Genomic DNA, 20,137 nt, shown 5'->3' on the forward strand with positions numbered 1-20,137 from the left:
AACTGTGTGATAGGGAGAGATTATGTGAAAGGGTTAGGGGTTTGTGTGGTGTAGTGAGGGGAGGAAAGGGTTGTCTAGGGCTCTATTTCACTTCCTTAGAGGAACAGAAATAATGAAGAGAATTTAATGTAGGTAGGCTCCAGTACAGTAGGTGGTGGTGTATGCGATCCGCCAACCCAATCCCAAAGAAGAAGAAGAGTGCGTTCGGCCATTTCCGTCACTCCAGCCGGCGATGTCACTCAAGAAAAATCGTGGACTGAGAAATTACGCCAAACATGTCACTCACAACTGAGGGTAGGTGTAAACACACTTTGCATGTTCGAAATCTTTTTATTTTATTTAACTAGGAAAGTCAGTTAAGAACAAACTCTTATTTACAATGACGGCCTAGGAACAGTGGGTTAACTGCAGAACGACAGATTTGTACCTTGTTTGCTCGGGGATTCGATCTAGCAACCTTTCAGTTACTGACCCAACGCTCCAACCACTAGGCTACCTGCCGCCCCAAGTATACATTAACGTATGCCTGAATAATGAGAAATTGTTAATGTATCAACATTATAGTATATGAATGTCACATGCACCGAAGATAACGAGCTTGCAAGTTATATTTAGACTCAAGCTAAAAATGGTAACGTTAGCTAACTAGCAGGCTATTCTCCAAAACAATGCAGATATCTAGCTAACATGCATTGCTAGCTAGTGTTGCAAAGCTAGCTAAGAATATTCCATAACTTGCACGTTTTATTTGCAAGAAGGTAAGTAGCTAGGTAACGAAGCGTATTTAAGTTTACCTAGTAACAACAGGCAACTCTTTTAGCCAGCATGTATGCACAGCAGCGCACCACCACAGTCGCGCAGCGTGTTTGTTGAGGAAACTGAAGCAGCAGCAGCAGTTGTTAGCTAGCTAAGCTAAACAGCTTCTATAATCTTGAAAAAGAGAACTTGGTATACATTTTTACCTCGTTTGTCAGTCTGTGCTTGTTATTTATGGCTGGCAGACTTTAACCTTTGTGTTAAATCTCTTGTCAATGGACTAACTAGCTGTCCACTTCAAGTGGCACTTGACTTGTGACATGCTAGCTGGTTTTCATATACCTCCTTCACATACCGCTATTTAATGAAGTGCTAATCTGATATTTCTACAAGCGTCTTTGTTTGTAGCAGGTGTCAATACTGAGTACACAGGAAAGCGTTGTTTGCGGGTGGACCAGGTGAAGAGCTGTGGCACTCATTTAAATGTAATGTATTTTCCAGCTACTGACAATTCATAAGTCTCACTTAAGCAGAGCCTTTGGAATTTAGCTAGAGATTGGTGCTGGAGGCTCTCTGATGTTCAGCCATGGACGAAGAGGACAGCCAGGATGAGCTGATCAACCGGAATGCCACCCACGGAAAAGGGAAAAGGCCAGCATTGTGGGCAATCTCAGGTATGGGCTCATATCCCAACATTTTATGAATAGCCTAATGAGTGAATCTTAGTACTATTGGAAAGAATACGGGAGCTAACTTTAAGGCTGTACATCCACTTTTCTTTGTCAACATCCAGATGAAGACTCAGATGATGGTGGGGAGGAATCTGAGGAGGTAGCTTCTGACAGTGGTGAGGAGGAGGAAGAACACCTCGATGGAGAGGAAGATGAGGGAGAAGAGGAGGATGATAGTGATGGTGAGAGGTTATGGAGATGTAGGCCACTGTACTCATAGGAAATAATCGGTAATGGTTCATGATACACTTTTAGTATCCAAGGTATAGACCTACTACTTGAGTTTCATAACCTCATACAACATACTTGTTCCTCAGATGATGAAGAGGAGGATGCTGTGAAGGAGGTGGAGGGTGCGGTGGGGGGAGTGTCTGCTGACTTGGCAGGTCTGAGCTCAGACGAGGACACAGAGAAATGTCCCATCTGCCTCAATTCTTTCCACAGCCAGCCTGTGGCCACACCAGAGAGCTGCAAACACTACTTCTGCCTCGACTGCATCCTTGAGTGGTCCAAGGTAGGGGGGTGACATCAGAGGGGGCAAGAAGACGGGTCAAGGGGTCAAAGCCTTTTACCCACTTCAGTCTTCGTACAGACTCAAAATTATGATATTGTTGTAAGAACTAGAAGACACTAACCTGTCAAATTGATGATCATCACTGAAACTATGGACAAGAGTCACCACACCTCAGCTTTCACTTTCAATCCTATAAACTGAGGTTTTGTTAAGACAGACAGTCATGATATGTTGAAGTGTGTCCAAATGTTGTGCTTCCAAGCGTGTTTTTGTTCTTCCCTCAGAATGCAAACTCCTGTCCTGTGGACAGAATAGTCTTCAATAACATCTACCTGAGAAAATGTTACGGTGGGAAAGTGCAGAAAATGGTGAGTTAAAAAAGTTCAGACTTTCTGTAGTTGAATATAAGTATTTTATTTGCCTTTGATCATGATTTCATGTTGTGAATGTGTTGGGGTGGGGTGGGGATGTCTTTGAGAGGTAGAGAAGTAGCTACTACAGATGGCATGTGTATTCCTCATGAAGGGTGTTTGATTTATTTTGTGGCAAAGAACATTATGGTCCAAACATTGTGCAAATATGGATCATGCATGGGAGCTGCAGACAGTCACTTTCCTCTCATTGCTCTATGTCCGTGTTGTGATGGTTGAGTGCAGATCACAGTGCAGAAGCCAGTGAAGGAGGGCCAGGAGGAGGTGATAGACCTGGAGCTAGAACAGACCAGCTGTGAGGTGTGTGGGGGGAGCGACCGTGAAGACCGACTGCTGCTCTGTGACGGCTGTGATGCAGGGTGAGACACAAGCTACACACCACCTGATCTTTCTTGGATTTTTCATGATGAATTCCTGATTGTATGACATCGGCAAATCAAAATACATCCATCTGGTCATTAAAATGAACCCTTTTACCTTTTTCCCCAGTTTTTTTTATGATGATCTGATCATGTCCATGTTAACCCCTAATTTCTAACCCATCATGTCTGTGCTCCATGGAAGGTACCACATGGAGTGTCTGACCCCCCCGCTAGACGCTGTCCCTGTGGAGGAATGGTTCTGCCCAGAGTGTCAAGCCAACAACCGCCATTCAAGTAATCAGTACTATTGAGTCATTACGTCTTCCTCTGAAGAAAAAAAGTGGACAATACTCTTTGTATACAGCAGTAGTACAGGTATTGTACAGTACAGGTAAGTCCTTTTACCAAGATCCCAGAGCTCATCAATGCTCCTGCTCCTCAGGGGGTTCAGAGGAGCAGAGCGACGTGGAGAGTCTGAGCAGCGCCCGTCCCACAACCAGTCGCTCCCGCCCCCGCACAACGGGCCCCACCCGGGCCATCGCCCGCACCCAGCAAAGCGAGAGGGTCCGCGCCAGTGTCAACCGCCACCGCATCACCCAGGCACGCACTGCACAGGTTTGGCATGATGCGTGTTGCTTCCTACTGGCTTCTTTGTTCTCCTTCACTTCGCTACTCACCACTAGTGTCAGCATCCCTTACTCTGTAGTACCGATATGCAGTATTGATATGAACGCTGTAAGCAAAGATTGTTTATTGAGCAGCATGATAATGTACATACAGAATTAAAAATTATGTTTTCCATCTATGTTATTTTGTCTCGTTTGAATGCGCTACTTGCACCAAGTAACATTTGACATGCAGGAATAGAATAGAGAGTCAGAGAGAGGTGGCTCTTCAGAGTGACGCTGCAGGCTGCCTCTCATCAGACGGCTGTGAAGTTCATGTCTTTTGACAAAATAGACAACCAAGAATCAGTAGAGTGATGCAGTGTTCCTCTGGTCTCAGGTTGCCCCCAGTTTTCTGATGCCACAGTCCACCTGGCTGGATGACACTATCAACGCAGTAGTGGCAGGACTCAACACAGCCGTGTACATACGGGACCTCACACCCCGTGCTCCATCCAGCCGACGACGCAGGACAGGTGAACACACACACACACACACACACACACACACACACACACAGCCTATCTGGGTTGTTAAAAGAGATGCATTTGCTCTGTGCCCACAGTAAAGCGCAGGAAAGGCAATAGTAAGAGGTCATCGTCTGCCACGGGTGAGAAGGGCAAATCTGCAGGCACTGGGGTGAAGAGGAGGAAACGGAGAGTGAGGAGGTCCAAGTCCAGAAGGAAAATGGTGAGACTTTACATTTTTAACACGTATAGCAGGAAAGTATAGTACCTACAACAGATTGATAGGAGTGCTCATGTTCAATCTGGCTGTGTGTATTTGCGTGTGTGTTTCTAGGTGGTGAAGAAGGAGCCTACGTCTCGTGGTCGTATAGCCCATAACCTGGGGATAGGGAATCCCAAATGGGGCTCATCCCTTCCCTCTGTGTACCGGCCTACAGAAACCACTCTGGGCAGTATGAGAGCTGACATAGGAGCTGCTTCGCTCTCTGTCTATGGAGACCCCTTTGACCTGGACCCCTTCACTGACAGGTCTGTCTCAGGCAGAACTCACAATCATAAGATAACATAGTACTTTATTCAACCAGAAAGTGGAAATCTCCAGTTAATGCCAGAACAACACTGAACATATAGACAACAATCATTTTTAACAAAACCATGAATTGAAAAAGAAACTCGGAAAATAACAAGCAATTGTGGAATGCACCCAAACCCTTTTCTGAATGTTGAGTGGTTGTTGATCCCACACCAGGAATGAAGAGGAGGAAGAGCATGCCTCGGCCATGACATCACTGCTGGAGGCTAAGAGGCATGGCTTATCTCGCTCTGCCCTCCGCTCGCACCAGCCTGTGGCCCGACCAATCACTGCTGGCCTCTCCAGGTACCCCTTCTCATCTCCTCCCACGTTATGTTGTTACGTAGCTCACATCCTTCAATATGGCACATGTGTGACCTGTGGTTGCCATGGTGTTGTAGGCGGGGCCCAAGCCTGCCCCAGGTGGCGGCGTTGGCCCCAGTGCCTGACCTTCTGGGCAGCATCCTATCAGGACAGAGCATGCTGCTGATGGACAGCTCAGATGTGGTCATCAACAGAGACGGATCCCTCAAGGCTACCAAACCAGGTGGGCTGCTAGGGTTTCTTCCTTTAGTTCAATCTCTTGTCCTTTCTCTTTCTGCTAATATTTTTGTTTTCCGTATCTAATATCGGCTATTCAAGAACTAGTGAACGTCTTATTTAGGGCTGACCTCATTTAGTTGACTGGTCGATTGTTTGGTCGCCCAAGATGTCTTTAGTCGAGCAGTCACAATTTTTATTATTATTATTATTTTTTTTTCATTTTTCCACTCTGATTCGTGCCTGTCTCAATGGACTAATCCATTGCGGAGGCCACGTGGATGGTATAGTCCATCACTCTAAGACATGATACTGAAATTCAATATGGTTATATTATGTAAAACGAATGGTGCAACACTAATAAATCTAATATTATTTTATTATTTTATGGATATGGTCGCTGTCCACAGTACTGAAACATCATCTTCAGTGTGCCGTAGAACTGGCGCCTTTCCCTATGTTGCTCTGTGCATAACAGCAAAATGAACCAGCATATTGGGATTGAGAACAATGCGGCGGAGGCAGCAGAGACGAGGAAACAGCCCTTGCCTTAAACCCTATTCAGACAGGATTAGTTTTACTGGGGCTGGTCGGGTAATGTAATTATGTGCACAAGCACAACACCACATCTGTCATTTTAGTTCTGTCTGAATCTGCCATGGCAGTAATTTGTACATGGCAGGAGAGTAACAATTCCAGCCAGAATAATCTAATTTTTTTTGGTGAACTCCAATGTCTGAGTTTGACAGGTGTTGCTCACGGTTTGAGCAAGAAAACAATAACTGATTCGATAAATTGAACGAAGTGCTGCGCATAGCCATATATATATATGAAGGGACTACATGCATCAACTTTCACAGTGATTGCTTTTGTTCATATGTTTTGTGCACATGAATAGCATATTGCCAAATGCACCAGTAAAAAATATTACACCTATTCAATGTAACCCTTGCTGTTAACAGATCTCAAAGCAGCATACAACTGACCTAAACGTGACCTAAAAGTTCACTTTCGCATCCATAGCCTTAAAATGCATCTCAAGTGCAAGTGCACTGTTTAGCTCACGTCTGAAGGCTGTGGGGCCTTTAGGACGTCTACTGTAGATCGCTGAAATATCCTACTTTCACACTTCGTCAATTAAAATATTATGGCAACACTATACCAAAGATGGTTTGGTATGGTTTAGAAACTTGGGAACCAAGCTCGAGTTATCAGTGTAGCCCTGTTATCGTCTCGACTTGTTGAAATATCTTCACACCTAGAAAAAAACCTCCAGGCTTCCGTCATAACTGTCATTTTATAGTAAAACATAATTACATGGGGCAGTTTAGAAAAAACAAATCCCGTCCGAATCTTCCTCTGGAATAACGGATATTCTGGGGTAATAATTACATAACCAACGTTCTCTAGTAATACTAGTCCCATTGCGAATAGGGCTTAGCCTGATTGTCTAAGCAAATTGAGGAGAGGACAAACCCCAACTTAATTAGGTCTATAATCAATAGCCTAACAGTTAAATGTGCCTGGCTTTATAAATCATCCATGTTTACACTACATGACCAAAAGTATGTCGACACCTGCTCATCGAACATCTCATTCCAAAATCATGGGCATTAATATGGAGTTGGTCCCAACTTTGCTGCTATAACAGCCTCCACCCTTCTGGGAAGGCTTTCAACTAGATGTTGGAACATTGATGCAGGGACTTGCTTCCATTCAGCCACGAGCATTAGTGAGGTCGGGCACTGATGTTGGGCGATTAGGCCTGGCTAGCAGTCGGCGTTCCAATTCATCACAAAGGTGTTCGATGGGGTTTAGGTCAGGGCTCTGTGCAGGCCACTCAAGTTCTTCCACACCGATCTCACAAACCCTTTCTGTATGAGCCTTACTTTGTGCACGGTAACATTGTCATGCTGAAACAGAAAAAGGTCCTTCCCCAAAATGTTAGAATTGTTGAGTATGTCATTGTAGCGTTAAGATTTCCCTTCACTGGAACTAAGGGGCCTAGCCCGAACCATGAAAAACAGCCCCAGACCATTATTCCTCCTCTACCAAACTTTATAGTTATGACTATGCATTGGGGCAGGTAGCGCTCTCTTAGCATCCGCCAAACCCAGATTCATCCGTTGGACTGCCAGATGGTGAAGCATTCATCACTCCAAAGAACGCGTTTCCACTGCTCCAGAGTCCAATGGCGGCGAGCTTTACACCACTCTAGCCGACACTAGGCATTGCGCATGGTGATCTTAGGCTGGTGTGCGGCTGCTCGGCCATGGAAACCCATTTCATGAACCTCCAGACGAACAGTTCTTGTGCTGACGTTGCTTCCAGAGGCATTTTGGAACTCGGTAGTGAGTGTTGCAACCGAGGACAGACGATTTTTGTCCCGTTCTGCGAGCTTGTGTGGCCTAGCACTTCTTTGCTGAGTTTTTTAAAAGTTTTTTTTTTAGGGGGTGGACCAACTTTAATATTGCGGATAGATTGTTGCTTCCATCAATGTAATTGTCTGCATCATTTCCTATCCCCCATATATTTTTTGTATGTATACAGTTGAAGTCGGAAGTTTACATACACCTTAGCCAAATACATTTAAACTCAGTTTTTCACAATTCCTGACATTTAATCCTAGTAAGAATTCGCTGTCTTAGGTCAGTTAGGATCACCACTTTATTTTAAGAATGTGAAATGTCATAATAATAGTAGAGAGAATTATTTATTTCAGCTTTTATTTCTTTCATCACATTCCCAGTGGGTCAGAAGTTTACATACACTCAATTAGTTTTTGGTAGCATTGCCTTTAAAATGTTTAACTTGGGTCAAACGTTTCGGGTAGCTTTTCACAAGCCTCCCACAATAAGTTGGGTGAATTTTGGCCCATTCCTTCTGACAGAGCTGGTGTAACTGAGTCAGGCTTGTAGGCCTCCTTGCTCACACATGCTTTTTCAGTTCTGCCCACACATTTTCTATAGGATTGAGGTCAGGGCTTTGTGATGGCCACTCCAATATCTTGACTTTGTTGTCCTTAAACCATTTTGCCACAACTTTGGAAGTATGCTTGGTCATTTTCCATTTGGAAGACCCGTTTGCGACCAAGCTTTAACTTCCTGACTGATGTCTTGAGATGTTGCTTCAATATATCCACATAATTTTCCTGCCTCATGATGCCATCTATTTTGTGAAGTATACCAGTTCCTCCTGCAGCAAAGCACCCCCACAACATGATGCTGCCTCCCCCGTGCTTCAGGGTTGGGATGGTGTTCTTCGGCTTGCAAGCGTCACCTTTTTTCCTCTTTTTCCTCCTCTCAATGGTCATTATGGCAAAACAGTTCTATTTTTGTTTCATTAGACCAGAGGACATTTTCCAAAAAGTACGATCTTTGTCCTCATGTGCAGTTGCAAACCATAGTCTGGCTTTTTTATAGCGGTTTTGGAGCAGTGGTTTCTTCCTTGCTGAGTGGCCTTTCAGGTTATGTCGATATATGACTCGTTTTACTGTGGATATAAATACTTTTGTACCTGTTTCCTCCAGCATCTTCACAAGGTCCTTTGCTGCTGTTCTGGGATTGCACTTTTCGCACCAAAATACGTTCATCTCTAGGAGACAGAATGCGTCTCCTTCCTAAGCAGTATGACGGCTTTGTCCCGTGGTGTTTAAACTTGCGTACTATTGTTTGTACAGATGAACGTGGTACCTTCAGGCGTTTGAAAACTGCTCCCAAGGATGAACCAGACTTGTGGAGTTCTACAATTTTTTTGTCTGATGTCTTGGCTGATTTCTCTAGATTTTCCCATGATGTCAAGCAAAGAGGCACTGAGTTTGAAGGTAGGCCTTGAAATACATCCACAGGTACACCTCCAATTGACTCAAATGATGTCAATTAGCCTATCAGAAGCTTCTAAAGCCATGACATCATTTTCTGGAATTTTCCAAGCTGTTTAAAGGATCAGTCAACTTAGTGTATGTGAACTTCTGACCCACTGGAATTGTGATTAAGTGAAATAATATCTGTAAACAATTGTTGGAAAAATTACTTATCATGCACAAAGTAGATATCCTAACCGACTTGCCAAAACCTATAGTTTGTTAACAAGAAATTTGCGGAGTGGTTGAAAAAGAGTTTGAATGGCTCCAGCCTAAGTATGTAAGCTTCCGACTTCAACTGTAGGTAACAGAACTTTTCAGTTAGAAACTATAATGCTGTGGTGCCTTTTCGCTGCAGTAGGGAGGAGAGCGAGACAACGTGCGCCAGTCACACAGGCACACTGTCATTTTTGTTTTAACCACGTGACCATTGGCCTCTTTCTTGAGTCATTTGTGTTTCTTAATTATTTAATCAAACAGTGTGCTTAAAGCATCAGACAAGCTCAGTGCATATGTAGTTGTTTTTATTCAAACACATGGGGGGATTCTGTCTATATATGGAAAAATAAGTTTAAACATTTTGACAGGAACAGGACGACTCGTCGACCAAGATTTTTTTATAGTCGGGGACAACCCTAGTTTTATTGCTTGTCTATCATTGAATTTGAAGTCTGTTGGATTCTGTGTTAAACAGCACAATAAGGGTTAATAAATGGTTGTCTTGTGTTTGTATTGTAGTGGGTGTGTCGTCTTCGTCCAGGCTGGGCAGCAGTAGGAGCAGCAGCTCTGGTGAATCAGTAGCCCAGAACCACTCAGGGATGTCCCCTAACCCAGCAGCAGTCAGCTCCCTCTCTCTCCCCACTAACGGAGACCTGGTGGTGGGACCCTCCTGTAGCCCCCTGAACAGGCCGTCCCTCATCTCCCCAGGGCCCTGCTCATCCCCTCTCACCCCCTCATCCCCCCGCCCGGCCAGCCACAGCCAGACTTCCCCGCCTCCCAGACCCAGCCCTAGTCCTGGACACAGCCACTGGGGGGCCACTGGTGTACAACTCCCCCATGGGACCCAGAGGGAAGCCACCTCCACTCCTATCCCAGACTCTCGGTCAAGCGGGAGGGAGACCGTGCCACCACAGCCCCAGGCTAAGAAGGCTGCCCCTAAACCAGTATGGGAAGCACCAGTATCGGTGCTTCCCAGGATACCAAAGATAAAACGGGAGAGGGGTGGGCTAACAAATGGCAGTGTCAGTAGAGGGGGTAGTAGTAGCTGTGCTAATGGTAATGGCTTCCCTGAGGCCTGTGTGAACAGCCTGGGTGGGAACAGGGGTAGGCAGCCAAGGGTGGACCAGCAGCAGCAGGGCAGGACAGAGGGCCAGACCCAGAGACCAGAGCGAGCAGGCTCTTTGTCTGCCTTCTCCAGCTCCTTTTCCTCTTCCTCTGATTCCCCAGCCAACCCGGCATTGGCATCCACGGTGTGCTTCCGGATCAATGCCAGTGGGAATGCGTGGTACGCCCGACAGCTTAGCAACGCCTCAGCAATGGTTGCCGCTGGCAACAGTCAAGAACCACTGTCCACGGAAGAAGAAGAGGCGGCGAAGAGGAGAAGAGAGGAGCGCAGCAGCAAACAGAGGCCCCCGGCCACCTCACACACACAGGTCAAAGAGGAGGAGGGGGATATATACGACCCCTTCCACCCAACAGGCTCAGACTCCAACGCCTCAGAAAGTGAAGGAGAGGGCCATGCTGGGGGGAAACCATCCATGGCGCACAAGGAATGTGCCATCTACCAGGTGAAAGCTGAGGCAATGGAAAATAGGGTGTCACTGGAGAGGGATGAGGGCTCAGGAGAAGTTCTGGATGTGAAGAGCGAGGCAGACACGGCAAAGCCTTGTCACGGCCCACACAACGCACCCAGGTCTGGGATGACTGGCACCAGCACACTCCTGTCCCAGAGACATGTCCCTGGGAAGAGAAAGAGGAAAGAACATGGGGGTGAGAATGGGCAGACGGGCAAGAGTAGAGAGCCCCAGAGCCAGAAGACTGATAATTTCTCATCCAGCTCAGCTTCCAGCCACCACGTCAACAAGATGGTGAAGACCGAGATCAAGTCAGAGCCCCAGGACAGCCCCCCCAAGTCCCCGTCCTGGTCTAAATCAAACTCCAGGCCCTCAGGCCATGGGAGGAAAACATCCAAAGGTGGGGGGTCTTCCACGGAACGGCGGTCCACCTCAAACAGCCCGGAGGCAGGCAGGAGAAGGGGAGACAAGGCCCCGGAGCAGCAAGGGAGGAAGAGGGGAGACGACGAGGATAAGAGAGGAGAAGAGGGGGGTGAGAGAAGGCCCAGGCGTTCAGAATCGAGGGAGAGGAGACTGCGTCGTTCTCCATCAGACAGCTCCACTTCTGAGGCCTCTGAGAGGTCTCGCAAGAATAAGACACGGTCATGTTCGCTCTCCAAAGACAGGAGGCGCTCCAGGTAATAATGTCATTCTGTGATAATGTCAATTCTGTGTGCAGTGATTTTGTGGTCTTTTAATAATAATATAATAAATTATGAAATATATTCTAGTATATACTGTTATTATAATAACTCATATTATTATTTTGATTTAGGTCGGGGTCTGGCTCCAGCAGCAGAGAGCGGCACCAGAGTAGGAAGCAGAAGATGGGGAGCAGGGAGAGGAATGACAGCAGAGGAAGTGAGAGAGAGAAGGGTCGGCCATCAAAGACCAAGAAGCGAGGTCGCTCGCAGTCTCGCTCGCGGTCCAGGGAGAGGAGGAAAGACCACTCACGATCACAACCATCATCCTCTGGGTCAAAAAACAGGGTTGATGTGCGGTCAAAAGACAAGAAGAGGCCGAGGTCCAGGTCGCGGTCCAGAGAGAGGAGAAAAGAAGAGGGGTCGTCACAGGGCACACACAGACCAGGGTCTTTCTCAACCACCTCCTCCAAAGAGCTAGAAGAACAGGAAGAGAAGAAAAGAGAGAAAGCGCTTACTCGGAAAGAGAGAGAGGCTGAAGAAGAGAGAAAAGAGCGAGAGATCAAACAAGAGATGCCTTCCTCTTCTTCAGGACTCAAACCTCACTCTCTCCTCTCTGTCTACCAGGTGAAAAAGGAGAGTGACGGCAATGAATTTAGAACAGAGAAGCACGCCTCTCTCTCAGCAAAACTGCTCAAGGAGTCGAAGCTGCTCAAAGAAATCAAAAAAGAGATACTGCCTGCCTTTGATATGTTTGAAGAATCACTGGATAGTAAACCAATCAAGGAAGAAAAACCTCTGTCAATGTTCAGCGAGTTCAAGGACTTGCAAGAGCACAAGGAGATCAAAAAGGAAAAACCTCCCCCCCTCATAAACGAGGCGTGCGCCCTCCCCACCTCAGACATAACCGAACAAAAAGACCAGGTATTAAAGGAAACCAAGACTGAGCCCATCTGGCTTGAGCTGCCTCAACAACTGACCTCCATCACTGCTCCCCCCACAGGCCAACCCAGCCCCAGCTTCTCAACACTCCGCACCAACCCTGTCCCTGCTCCTTCTCAGGCTGCAGTGACTACAGCCTGCCAGCAGGTGGCCCCATCCCTGCCTCTAGTACCAAAGACCCTCACAGAGACCCCTCCATCTGTCCAAACCATCCCAGTGAAAAAAGAGGTAGAGGAGCATTCCGACTATGAACTTGATGACATGGACGTGGACATGATGCTGGACAGTCTGGACTATGTGAAGAGTGAGAAAGCAGAGCCAGGAGGAGAGAAAGGGGAGGCTGGGGTTAAAGAGGCGAAGGAGGGCGAAGGGGAGGACGAAGAGGTGAAGACAGTCACGCCAGGTGTTAAAGCCAAACCCTCGGTGAAGAGAGTCACCTGGAACCTACAGGAACCAGATGGACCACAGCCAGAGAAGACTGGCAGTAGTGAGTATTATTGTACATTTTCAAATATTCTACATTTTCTATTCTTATTGTTGTTGCATTGTTGAGAGGTGAACCTCCATGTAAGCATGTCATTGTACTGTGTACACCAAGTGTTCCTGTGCATATGACAAAGACACGTAATTCATTTTGTATACAATTTAAGCCTACCACAATCAGGATTGACCCAATCAGAGCCCTTACATGTTGTATTACAGAACTTTTTCTAGTCAGCTGTTTGACTCCGGTTCAGAAACTACCTCTAATTCACATAATACAGAGAGGGTCATAGCGTGTGTGTATTCTCTGTCTCAGAGCTGGCCCTCTACAAACTGAAGCTCAAACAGGAGGGAGCTCGCAGACCTGCCTCCTCCACCCAGGCTTCCAATCAGGTATGGCTCAGCCACCTCGTCACATACACACCTCTTCCTTACTTCTCAGAAACATAGATGCATTCGTGCATTAGGTTGGCCTGCCTACTTACCTAGATAACTATTTTGTGCTTCAGGCCTCTACTGCTGTATGCTGCCTTTCTTTCCTGCTAATATGTACACTGAACAAAAATATAAACACAACATGTAAAGTGTTTCATGAGCTGAACAAAAAATGAGTTTCATGGTTTCATGAGCTGAACTAAAAATCCCAGAAATTTGCCATACTCACAAAAAGCTTATTCCTCTCAAATGTTGTGCACAAATTTGTTTACATCCCTGTTAGTGAGCATTTCTCTTTTGCCAAGATAATCCATCCAAGGTGTGGCATATCAAGAAGCTGATTTAAAAAGCATGCTCATTACACAGGTGCACCTTGTGCTGGGGGGCAATAAAAGGCCACTTTAAATGTGCTGTTTTGTCACACAGTTTTGCCACAGATGTCTCAAATTCTGATTGGCTAGGCCTGGCTCCCCAGTGTGTGGGCCTGGCTGCCAAGTGGGTGGGCCCATGGCTGCACCCCTGCTCAGTCATGTGAAATCCATAGATTAGGGCCTAATGTATTTATTTCAATTGACTGATTTCCTTATATGAACTGTCACTCAGTAAACTCTTTGAAATTGTTGCACGTTGCATTTATATTTTTGTTCTGTATAGTTATGATCAATGTTCCCCCTCATTTTTTTTTTGTTGACACTGAGCAAATTTCAGGTCTGCTGAGTTCAAATTCTGTGCAACTTCCAGCGCGTGTTTACTCTGAACACTGCGGCTGTACCCTCTTTAAGTTAGTTTTAATGGTGGTCAAGTAGGCTACTGTGGCTATTTGATGATAATGTATGTCTACCAGAGTGGCCTACCATCAAAAACAATGGACAAAATGTATCCCATTTTAACATGGAAATAGCTGTTCTATCATTCAGCCTACAGTAGCAGCCAATGTGTGGTGTTCAATGTAGGCCTACATTCCATGAGACTTTAGAAAAAACATGCATGGCTGGACACTAACCTGTTTATCCACTTGTCCTTCAGACAAGGGGGTGACTGAAAATGTTGTTGTTTGATGCAGGAAACAACTTTACAAAATAAAATGTATTATTATTTCCATACCATTATTATAGAGAATCAGACGCATTATGCTACCCTCTGCCTATTGGCTACTGTCCCTTTAAGACAAAAAAAGCTCTTGCTTTTCAAAGAAGTCTAGAAATGTACACGTTTTGTGTTCTTGTAGTCAGCAATATATAACTGGGCTAATAACTCACTAACTGGCAAAATATATTAACAAAATGTGCATACATGGCTACATGCAGCTCTTGCTTTGATCTCAAAACAAACGCATCTACTCAAGACTACAGCTGTAAAAACAGTCCAGTACAATGTAAATGGCACAGCTCAATATATGGCAATGGCCTATTTGCCTATAGGCCTACTGCACCTCTGATTGGTAATGCCGCCGCACTGGTCTGTGTAAACTGTAGAGAATAGGGTGAGTGGTGCGCAATATAAACCTACCCCGAAGCGTTCTGCGAACAGCAACATCTCTTGCATAAATCGTTTTGTTTCGATATGTTGCATTGAAAATGGCTAATATTGCATTGACTCGATCACAATTTCAACAGTAAAGGGAAACTAGAAAGTTGAGTGAAGTTCAATATCGTGCTTCTCTCCGTGTGTGCTAGTCTGGGGGAGCTGCGTAGCAGTCTCGGGTCTAGTTTAGAGGGAACTTTGGTTATGATCAATCAGTATGGAATTCACTATGAAATGGCACCTAGTCACAGCATCATACTGCTGGCCGGTCATATCAATAATATAAAGTAGACGTACTGATGATCTTTACAGATATCTGTGATTTAGTGCTCCAAAACATTCAGCACAAAATGTTTCTGTAATTAACATGCATCTCTCCTGAAAGGCCACAGAGTGGCAGTCTGTCTTTTTTTTTTTTTTTCCGGAGAGCAGTTATTGTGGCTGTCAGCGTAAAGCCATTGCCGATCACATGGGTCTATAGAGAGATCATGTGACAGAAACTGAAACTGATAAAGCAGCGTTTCACAGTGAAATGAAAGTACAAGCCTTTCTTGGGAAATATAAACTGTAGAACGGAAGAATGTTACACGTCAGAGGCTTTTATGTGCTGGGAATACCATAACACAATAACACAATTCCTGCCAGGTCTCGATGAGACAATAGATGGTTGAGATATATGCCAATGTTTATTTTATTAGTTAGGTAATATTGCTGTTGTGATTTAAGAACATGAAATACAATTGTTAAAATAAAAATGTTAATATTGTACTGTAATTTACCAACACCTAAAATCTTTTGTGTAATTCCGCCATTAACATAAATGCACTATTTATGTGAACATTTAACTTGCGCACACATCTCAAATTGGGACATAGTCAGTAAACCTTCCCACCCATAGGAGGCCGCCTTGGGTGCTACGTCACCACCTGACCCCAAGGTTCAGAGCACCAAGAGGGCCAGTGTGTCTGTAGTGCTCCCCAGTGTGCCCTCCAGCTCCAACAGCCTACCACAAGTAGGGCTCTCCAAACCTGTCCAGGGGGAACCCAATGAAGCCCCAGGAGAGGATGATGCTTCCAGAAACGATAATGTGAGTCTGAGAGAAAGACAATATTGGTCTTCAAATGTATCATTGCACACTTGGGTGATATCTATGTGTATACAGTGCATTCAGAAAGTATTCAGACCCATTTACATTTTCCACATTTTGTTATGTTACAGCCTTATTCTAAAATTGATTAAATTGTTTTTTCCCCCTCATCAATGTCCATTGTTTTTCGCTTTGTCATTATGGGGTATTGTGTGTAGATTGATGAAGAAAAAAATACAATTTAATAAATTTTAGAATAAGGCTGTAACGTAACAAAATGTGGAAAAAGTCAAGGGGTCTGAATACTTTCTGAATGCACTGTATATATGTCCTTGTATACTTCTTGCCAACAAATGACCAGACCTCTTCATAGTGTAGTAGTGTATGTTGACTAATCACCGGTGTCTATCCTCAGTACATAAAGAAGCTTCACATGCAGGAGAGAGCCATAAAGGAGGTGAAACTGGCAATCAAGCCCTTCTACCAGAAGAAAGACATCACGAAGGAAGAGTACAAGGAAATTGTACGCAAGGCTGTCCAGAAGGTATACCTGATAATTGGCTCAAAATTTGTCATGTGGTTTGCAATTCCAAATTAAAATGATTTTTTACGGGAACTGGAGAACATGCACATAATAATGAAACCAAAGATGTTTATCATGGGAGTAAATCTTTAGATCAGGTGTCTTTCATTGGTTGATGTAGGGGCTTGTCCCAACCTGTGTAATATGAGAGTTTAGATTTACAAGAATCGACTGAGTCTTCCACTAATTCTTGCAGTACATGACGAAAGACAGCCTGTGGCTGTGTTTCAAACTCATAAAAGACACACCGTCATCGCCTTATGCCTTTGGGAAGATTGGAACGTAAGCCCCTCAGCCCTCGTTTTTGATCGAGTTTGTGAGTGTACAATTGTGTTCACTTCGGGGCCTGAAACACCCCATCATTCAATTCGCGATGATTGTACATCCGCTAAGAAAAGTCAGCCAAAACTTAAAACCTCAACGTCAATATGGATAAGTCAACATACAAGTGTAAGTGAAAACTGATGTAAAAAGGTTAGAAATTGTGCTACTAATGCACATGACGGCACAAACACGTCTAGTAAAAGTAATTATGTTTTTGTTTGGTTATCTTTTGGAAATTGTAGAAATAAAAAAAATTCTTCAGAAGTTCCAGCTAGGCAGGCTAACATTAGTTAGCTAATTCATTTGCTAGTTATCATACAGTAGGCGTAGATTAATAATTATATAGTTAATATAAGTAGACATGCAATCATAATTGACTGTAGCGCATATAAAGCACCCACAAGCTACCGGTGGCTGAAAACACAATCATCAAGGGATGAACAAGTGACGAATTTCCGGGCAAGGGGGGGTCCTTTTAAAAATCATTCCTCCCTCCCTCCCTCGCCCCTTGCCCTGCAGGTGTAAACACGTCAGATGTCATGATACGTCATCAGAAGTGTCCACTTAATTTGAGGGTCGAGGGGATAGGGTGTGTCTTTTAAGTGTTTGGAATGCAGCCCTTGTGTTTCACCGTGGATTAAAAAGAAAATAATTTGACTGTTTGTAAATTGCTTCTCTAACTTGTATATGATTTGTTTTCCATTGTGATTCCAGATCTGCCACAGTAAGAGTGGAGAGATCAACCCTGTGAAAGTGGCCATCCTGGTCAAAGCATATGTGGACAAATACAAACATGACAGGAAACACAGGAAAGGAGAGGATGGAGGGAAGACAGAGGAGGCAGAAACTGATAGAACAAACGATCCAGAGACCCCATGAAATCATCCACAAGCACTCAGCCATATTCAGCCATTTTCACTAATTTAATCATTTCTGTTATCTTATCATGTCACAGGTTTTTAGGGGACTCAAGCAAGGGCTTAGAGAAAGAGTGGCTCCAAATTTGATTTGTCTTTCATAGTTTTTAGGTGCGATAAAGTTTTGTTCTGTCCATAGTAATTCACAGTTTCACAAAATCATGGAAGAGCCGTTTCGTTGAAAGAAGATGTGCAAGTAACTTTTACTGCACCCGATGTTGTCTGGCACTTTGATTACCACTGACTGCCAAGCATCTGTTTTGAATTGAATTTGTTTCCAGGTTCACCCGGGGCCAGACCATGTAGATGTACTTTGTTGGTCTAGCTTGGTCTACTCTGTATGAGGCTAGCACAGAGATTCTGTCTTAAAGAGACAGCTCTCAGTCAGATAGCCTTTCAGTCAAGAGAGGCTAAGGGATAATGTGAAGCAGCTATTTCTACTGGCAAAATGTCTGAATAGAAGCAGTGGTGGCTTTTTATTTTGTATCTTTTGGGCAGTAGAGGGGTATTTTTAAAAGAATGCCACAATGCAGAAAAATACCAGTATGCAATTTTTTGGGAAAAGGAGAAACAATTATTTCAGATTTTAGATTTGGTGTAAATATTGATTTTGAATGATCATTATGTACGCCCTTCCAGTTGTTAGCAGCCTACCGGGAATTCACAAATGTATATTGTTTATGGTCCTGGATGAAGTTTGTTGTTTTTGTGAATGTCTCAGTGCTATGGAACTGTGGATCCGATGGAGTGCTGGTTGACCATACAGTATGTGGCTCTGCACATAGTGTCTGTCCTCTTCAGTGGTGCTCAGATTGTCAACGCTCCTCTGGTCTCTATTGGCAGAATACTAACTTGAGATGAGGGCACACAACTCAGACTTCCTCAAAAAATCTCCCATTGATCATCAATGCATGGTTGTTGAGAAAGTTTGAGTTGTGTGAATTTTCTCAAGTTTGGACTAGGCCCAAAGTGTCTACTGGTTTTAATCCTACCTTTTCATCAGGTTTTGATTAAGACAGTAAACCAGGTGAGGTGACTGCATTCATCAGCTTTAATTTATCAATTGACCAGTCATTTGCCAATGATTAGTGAAAACCAGCAGACACTGGAGTTTATATACGTTTTGTGAATACTGCACCTTCACCTGTGTTTTCTCTTAGTTTAACGTTCGTCTAGAATCAATTGGCTAGTCCTGTTGTATATTTGTAACAGGCTAACGAGTCATAAGACAAAGCTTATCATGCCTGTCTTGCAGCCTAATCAATGTTTTTCCCATTTCTTCACACATTCACACTTGGTTATGAACTCAACTAGTTGCTCACATTTCTTCTGAAAGACTGTTCAATTCCAAAAGCTTATTTTCCAGTTTGAATAATGTGCAATAACCCTTATTCTTGACACTGGTCGGCCAGAGTTTGTTCTTTGTCACAAACAAACTAGATTTGTTTTAGTCCTTGCAAATATTGGCACACTTGTAGTTGCGAACTTGGAAATTGTTAATCAAGTAATAATCCATAATCCTAGTTAAGGCCAGGATGTTTTTGATAACGACATGACCTGACAAACACTCTTAACGAGGGGCCAAAGGATTTCCTAGTCAGGTGTCGTGGGTGGGAGAAACCCCTGGCCCTAGTCATACGGTATTCAATTCATGCCATTCGTAATCACTGTTTCTCATTGGTGGAAGTGGTTCACTTCCTTCCTGCTAATGAATACTTCTTACAACTGTACCTGAAAACGGTTGACCTTCTCTACTTATTTTCAAAGACTCCTCTAGATCTCTTCTAAAAGTTTATTTGTAGAAAGGTGCGTTAAAGTATATCCCCCTATCTTTTCCATTTTGTCGTTGGCATGTTCCCATTCTGTGTGTGTAGTTGAATGGATGTGTGTGGACCTGCCTTGGACTGGGCACCTGTCTTGTCCTATACCTATATTCACATTTCAAATCGGTCCCTAGATTATATCTGCTTGGCACTTCTGTAGACCTAAAAGGATTGGATTGGTGTATCAGAGGGCCAGATGGAGTTGCTACCAAATTGTGTATACTGTACCTGCAGTATCTGATCCTTTCAGATCTACTTGAAGTGTCTCGGGGTTGATTGGAATTGAGCTTACGTACTTTGTTTTTGAGAGGAGTGGGGAAAGGAGGTGCTTGAGTTAAATGTATTTTGTTTTTTCTCCTTCATTACTTGATCTTATAGGGCAAGTGCTTCAGAGGGAACACAAAATGATAACTAAGTAAAATAAAATACATTTTTGTCCCAATTTACTTTTTTTGTGGTGTTCATGTTTTACTAACATGCTAAATTTAAGGGTGGGGTGAAGATATATTTTGTTACTGAATGGGCAACATTTGATTATATAAGGCTGGATATTTCACCAAGGGTCGGGGTTATATTATTTTCAGTTCAATTCCCGTCAAATGTTAAAGCTAGAATCCTCAGTTGCTACAACCATTTTTGGACTTATA

At 44.1% G+C, this 20,137-nt stretch overlaps 1 protein-coding gene across 1 annotated transcript; it reads left to right on the top strand.

The window, feature by feature from the left end:
• Positions 1–220: 220 nt before the first annotated feature.
• Positions 221–19,936, top strand: LOC120054022 (PHD and RING finger domain-containing protein 1-like). Its single transcript, XM_039001378.1, has 19 exons — positions 221–294; positions 1,258–1,430; positions 1,550–1,669; positions 1,805–2,001; positions 2,286–2,369; positions 2,658–2,791; positions 2,997–3,088; positions 3,237–3,409; positions 3,800–3,935; positions 4,025–4,149; positions 4,261–4,454; positions 4,675–4,803; positions 4,899–5,044; positions 9,638–11,369; positions 11,507–12,801; positions 13,114–13,190; positions 15,655–15,843; positions 16,259–16,387; positions 17,465–19,936. The coding sequence occupies exons 2-19, from the start codon at positions 1,343–1,345 to the stop codon at positions 17,627–17,629; spliced, it is 5,205 nt and encodes a 1,734-aa protein (XP_038857306.1). The 5' UTR covers positions 221–294; positions 1,258–1,342; the 3' UTR covers positions 17,630–19,936.
• The last annotated feature ends 201 nt before the right edge of the window (positions 19,937–20,137 follow it).

The sequence above is a fragment of the Salvelinus namaycush genome, chromosome 9 (genome assembly GCF_016432855.1).
Source record: "Salvelinus namaycush isolate Seneca chromosome 9, SaNama_1.0, whole genome shotgun sequence".
In the NCBI taxonomy this organism is placed as follows: Eukaryota; Metazoa; Chordata; class Actinopteri; order Salmoniformes; family Salmonidae; genus Salvelinus; species Salvelinus namaycush.